The sequence below is a fragment of the Corvus brachyrhynchos genome, unplaced genomic scaffold (genome assembly GCF_000691975.1).
Source record: "Corvus brachyrhynchos isolate BGI_N302 unplaced genomic scaffold, ASM69197v1 scaffold692, whole genome shotgun sequence".
Lineage (NCBI taxonomy): Eukaryota > Metazoa > Chordata > Aves > Passeriformes > Corvidae > Corvus > Corvus brachyrhynchos.
This window is the reverse complement of record NW_008236762.1, coordinates 208058-213405: the sequence shown is the minus strand read 5'-3', so window position 1 is coordinate 213405 and position 5348 is coordinate 208058. Positions and strand designations below refer to the sequence as shown.

The 5348-nt window shown below is 57.6% G+C and overlaps 2 protein-coding genes across 2 annotated transcripts in view; both read right to left on the bottom strand.

Moving 5' to 3' along the window:
- Nucleotides 1–5: 5 nt before the first annotated feature.
- Nucleotides 6–5348, bottom strand: part of LOC103625269 (SH3 and multiple ankyrin repeat domains protein 3) — a gene marked incomplete at both ends in the record, with an annotated part of 100186 nt that continues 94843 nt past the window's right edge. Inside the window, one exon of the mRNA XM_017727124.1 lies at nt 6–546. Coding sequence (XP_017582613.1) covers nt 6–546 — 541 coding nt within the window. The remainder of the gene's footprint in view (nt 547–5348) is intronic.
- LOC108444908 (splicing factor 3A subunit 2-like) lies at nt 2389–3578 on the bottom strand. The gene is made up of 2 exons (XM_017727127.1): nt 2775–3578; nt 2389–2732 (listed from the first exon to the last, which is right to left on the bottom strand). Exons 1-2 carry the CDS (start codon nt 3555–3557, stop codon nt 2403–2405), a joined length of 1113 nt encoding a protein of 370 aa, XP_017582616.1. The 5' UTR covers nt 3558–3578; the 3' UTR covers nt 2389–2402.

The window sequence follows — 5348 nt, the reverse complement described above, 5'->3', positions numbered from 1 at the left end:
CAGCTGTCCACCAGCTGCTTGAGCGCCCGCTCGATGTTCATGCGGTGCCCCACGCGGGTCACCCCCAACTCCACGAAGTCCTCCTTGGTCAGCGCGGGCAGGTGGGTGCCCTCGATCTCGTGGTCCTCGAACTTATCCCGATGTTCCACCAGGTTGATGCTCTCCAGCCAGTCCCCCACGTCGTATTTGTTCCACAGGTGCAGCGGCTTCTGCATGAAGGGCCGGGGCGGGTGCAGCGTGTGCAGGGGTGGCCCCGGCGATGGTGACGGCGACGGGGAGCGGCTGCGGGCGCTGACGCTCCGGACCACGAAGCGAACTTCCTTGGGCTCGTGGGGGATGGACAGGCTGGAGGATTTGAGGATGGTCGGAGGGGTCAGGCCGTAGGGCCGGACGGTGCTCAGGGGCTCTGGCCGCTCGAGCGCCGCGGGTTTGACGGGGCTGGGCGTGCGGCGGGTGACGGGGTAGCGGCTGCCGGGCCGCACGGTGAAGGTGGTGCCGGAGCTGCGCTGGGAAATGGTGCTGAGTTCTCCTAAACTACTGAAAAGTCTGCGGAAAAAGCGGGAAAACGGGAAAAAAAGAGAGAGAGAGAGAGAGAGGAGAGGGAAGGGGTGAGGCCAGGTTTGGGAATGGGGACACGAAATACATCGGGAAGGGGCTGCTGGAGGGCCGGGAGTGAGGTTGGCACGGGGTGGGGACATGGCTCGGGCAGGACATCCCGGTGGGGATGTCCCGAAGATTCCAGCAGCGCCTCCAGGATGGGATTCCCGGCCAGTCCTGCCCTCCTGGCGCGGCTCTGCGCCCCCAAAATGTCCCCAGCCCTGGGGACGAGGATTCTGTGCCTCATCCTGCCCTGTCCACCCCACGCTGATCCCGGTCCCACGTGGAATGGGAGTAACCCCGTGGACAAGAGGGAACCGTCTGGCCTTTTCCCGGGATGGAAGCAGCCTCAGGACACCCCTGGTGATGGTCACTTGTAGTGGTCAGCGGGGCGTGAGGAGCCTGGGGGTGGCCGGGCCGGTGTCCCCTCGGCACTGGGACATGTGGGACCCCCTGGCTGTGCCACTGTGGGAATCTTGGATGGGGACAAAGCCCCCGACAGCGGCATTGTCCCCTTGGCATTGTCCCCATGGAATGAGCAGGGAATGTGAAAGGAAACGGATCAGACACCGGACAGGGCAGGATCCCAGAGGATGAATCCCAGAAAATCCGAGTCCTCTGCTCTGGAGCCAGGCTGGGAGAGCTGGGGGTGCTCCCCTGGAGAGGAGAAGCTCCAGGGAGAGCTCGGAGCCCCTTGCAGGGCCTAAAGGGGCTCCAGGAGAGCTGCAGAGGGACTGGGGCCAAGGCATGGAGGGCCAGGGGCCAGGGATTTTGGGCTGATGGTGGCAGCCAGCTTTGCGCCATCATATCCCATCCCATCACATCCCATCCCCTCCCATCCCATCCCATCCCATCCCATCCCATCCCATCCCATCCCATCCCATCCCATCCCATCCCATCCCATCCCATCCCATCCCATCCCATCCCATCCCATCCCATCCCATCCCATCCCATCCCATCCCATGCCCTCCCGTCCCATCCCATCCCATCCCATCCCATCCCATCCCATCCCATCCCATCCCGTCCCACCCCCTCCCATCCCAGCCACTCCACTTGTCCTCAGAACTATCCCACAAAATTCCCGCATACCGGTGCCTCAGTTTCCCTGCCACTCCCCCGCCTCTGCCTCCCATCTCAGCTCCCTCCTGGAAAACAGGGACCCTCTGGAATGCTGCTGGGATCCCCCACTGCCTCAAACCCCACGCGGTGCCAGATCCTGATTTGGGGAATGCTGATGAGCTCCGACGATCCCGTAAATCCACAGCTCTGAAGGGATGACCTGAACACGGCTGGAGATCCCTGGGATGAGCCGCGTTCCTGACAATTCCCATTTTTCTGCTTCCAGAGGAGCAGGAATCATCTTCGGGAAGCTCCGAGAGGGAAAAGCTGGACACCCGTGAGGAACGAGACACGGAATGGGAAGTGCCAGGACGTGGCCGTGTCCCACCTGGATCTGGGATCTGGGAGAGAAAGTTCCGGATCTGCCGGGAGACCCCGGGAGAGGCAGCTGGGAATGAGCAGCCATGGAAAATCCGAAGGGATGCGGCAGGATCCAGGTGTTTATCCCAAGCCTGTGGATGCGCTGCTGGGGCTGAATTCCCATTTGGAATTCCGGGCAGTCCGTTTTCCCGCATGGATCCCATCCATGCCTGGGATTCCTGGTTCCTTCCTCTCCAGCCGGGAATCCCCGGCTCCAACATCTCCGGATCCGAGCTGATTCCTTAGGGACCATCCCACATTTTGGGGTGCTGCTCTCAGGGAGTTTTTCCAGGTTTTAGGAACCCTCTGGAATCATCCGCTTTTCCTCAGAGTGATCCCGAATCCGTGCGAGGGCGGAGCTCAGTTTCCCGTTCCCGGTGTCTTTTCCAGGCGGCTCCGAGGGGTGGCATTCCCGGTGCTCCAGGATGCTCCAGGAGCTGGGACGTGGCAGCTCCTCCGCTCGGTTCTGACCCCACAAATCCCACTCGGGGCAGCTCCCGAGCCTGGGTCATTCCTGGGATCGTTCCTGGGATCATTGGGATCATTTCTGGGACTGCTGGGATCGTCCCTGGGATTGCTGGGATCATTGGGATCATTCCTGGGATCGTTGGGATCATTCCTGGAATCGTTGGGATCATTGGGATAGTTCCTGGGATCTCTGGGATCATTCCTGGGATTGTTGGGATCGTTGCTGGGATCTCTGGGATCATTCCTGGGATCACTGGGATCATCTCTGGGATGGCTGGGATTGTTACTGGGATCTCTGGGATCATTTCTGGGATGGCTGGGATCGTTCCTGGCATCTCTGGGATCATTTCTGGGATTGTTCCTGGGATCACTGGGATCATTCCTGGGATTGCTGGGATCATTGGGATCGCTCCTTTGATCACTGGGATCATTCCTGGGATCATTCCTGGGATCGCTGGGATCACTGGGATCATTCCTGGGATCTCTGGGATCATTCCTGGGATCGCTGGGATCACTGGGATCATTCCTGGGATCGTTGGGATCATTGCTGGGATCGCTCTGTGGGAGCAGCCGGGAAAAGGAGCCTTTGGAAAAGCAGCAGGAGAGGGGCAGACGGGATCCCACGGAAGGAGCTTGGGTTTCCCGGGAAGCAGAGAAGCACCAGCGATGGAGGGGGATTCCATCCGAAGGCACCGGGATTTAGGGATAACGCGGCCTTCTGGGAATGCTGCTCCTGGAGGTCTCCGGGATTTCTCCAAGGAGTCACTAAGGGATGAAGGATTTTCCTTGGAAAGCCCAATCCGAGCTTCTCCAGGACTTCCAGAGGCCCTCGAGGGCAGGCCCGGAGTCAGGGATTGCTCCCATGGGAAAGATTCCCGGCTCCTTGGCAAGGCTCCCACGCTGCCGCTCCGGGCTTCCCTGGTGGCCCTCAGATCCTTGGAATGGTCTCCCACGATTCCCGTCGCGGCTGCCAAAGGCTCGCGGCTGTGGCCACATCCACCTTCCTCCGACATTTCCCAACTTTCCTACGGATCTTCCTCCCGCCTCGATATGGGCCTTTTCCCGGCCTTCCGGTGGATCTTCTTCCACCCTTCCTATGGATCTTCATCCACCCTTCCTATGGATCTTCCTGTCACCCTTCCTATGGATCTTCCTGACCTTCCTATGGATCTTCAATCCACCCTTCCTATGGATCTTCCCAACCTTCCTATGGATCTTCTTCCACCCTTCCTATGGATCTTCATCCACCCTTCCTATGGATCTTCCTGACCTTCCTATGGATCTTCCATCCACCCTTCCTATGGATCTTCCTGCCCTTCCTATGGATCTTCAATCCACCCTTCCTATGGATCTTCAATCCACCCTTCCTATGGATCTTCCCAACCTTCCTATGGATGTTTTCCCGACCTTCTCATGGATCTTCCTGTCACCTTCCTACACATCTTCTCCAACCTTCCTATGGATTTTCCTCCAACCTTCCACTGGATGTTTTTCCAACCTTCCCATGGATCTTTTCCCAACTTTCCTGTGAAACTTTTTCCGACCTTTCTATGGATCTTCCTCTGACCTTCTATGGATCTTCCTATGGATCTCATTCCAACCTTCCCATGGACCCCATTCCAACCCTCCTATGGACCCCATTCCAACCCTCCTATGGACCTCATTCCAACCCTCCTGTGGACCTCATTCCAACCCTCCTGTGGATCTTCCTGCACCTTCCTCTGGATCTTCCTTCCTATGGATCCTGTGGATCCTCTGGATCTCCCTTCCTTTCTATGGACCCTCCTCCAAAGCTGATCCTGAACATAACCCTAACCCTGATCCCAAATGTAAACCTGATCCCGGCCTTGACTGTGCCCCTGATCCTGACCCTGAACCTAACCCTAATCCTGACTCCGATCCTGACTCCGATCCTGACTCCGATCCTGACTCCGATCCTAACCCTGATCCCAATCCCGATGCCAAGTGCAAACCTGACCTCAGCTTTGACTCGGCCCCTGATCCTGCCCCTAAACCTGACCCTAAACTTAGCCCTAATCCTGCTCCTAAGACCTGACTCTGACTCTGATCTTAACCCTAAATCTGACCCTAAACTTCATCTTAAACCTGACCCTAAACCTGACCCTAACCTTGACTCTCCACCTTAACCCTGATCCTGGTCCTAACCCTAAACCTGACCCTAATTTAACCCTCATCCTAAACTTGACCCTAATCCCGATCCTAAGTCAGATATGATCCTGGCCCTGATCCTAACCCTGGCCCTGATCCCAATCCTAATCCTAACCTTGATCCTGACCCTGATCCTAACTCTGATCCTAATCCTAATCCTAATCCTGACTCTGATCCCAACCCTAATCCCAATTCAAACCCTGTCCCTGGCTTTTTCGGATACTGGGAGCTGGACATGGATACTGGGAGCTGGGCAGGGATACTGGGAACTGGGCAGAGATACTGGGAACTGGGCAGGGATACTGGGAGCTGGAAATGGATACTGGGAGCCAGGCAGGGATACTGGGAACCAGGCAGAGATACTGGGAAGTGGGCAGGGATACTGGGAAGTGGACAGGGGTACTGGGAACTGGGCAGGGATACTGGGAACTGGGCAGGGATACTGGGAGCCGGACAGGGATACTGGGAACTGGACATGGATACTGGGAACTGGACATGGATACTGGGAACTGGGCAGGGATTCCGGGCAAGGATCAAACAGTATCCAAAGCTTTCCTAGTCCCGGGAACTCCAATGGGTGGGACACGGCCACCCCAAAGGATCCGGGATCAGGTGTGGGAGCAGGACACAGAATT

Bases quoted from the DNA above. Each gene is read 5' to 3' on its own strand.
- LOC108444908 (XM_017727127.1), bottom strand. From the start codon at position 3,557: ATGTCGGAGGAAGGTGGATGTGGCCACAGCCGCGAGCCTTTGGCAGCC. The intron at 2,733-2,774 runs ATCCCAGCAACG...ATGATCCCAGAG, and splicing joins TCCCAGGAATGATCCCAGAG to ATCCCAGGAACTATCCCAAT.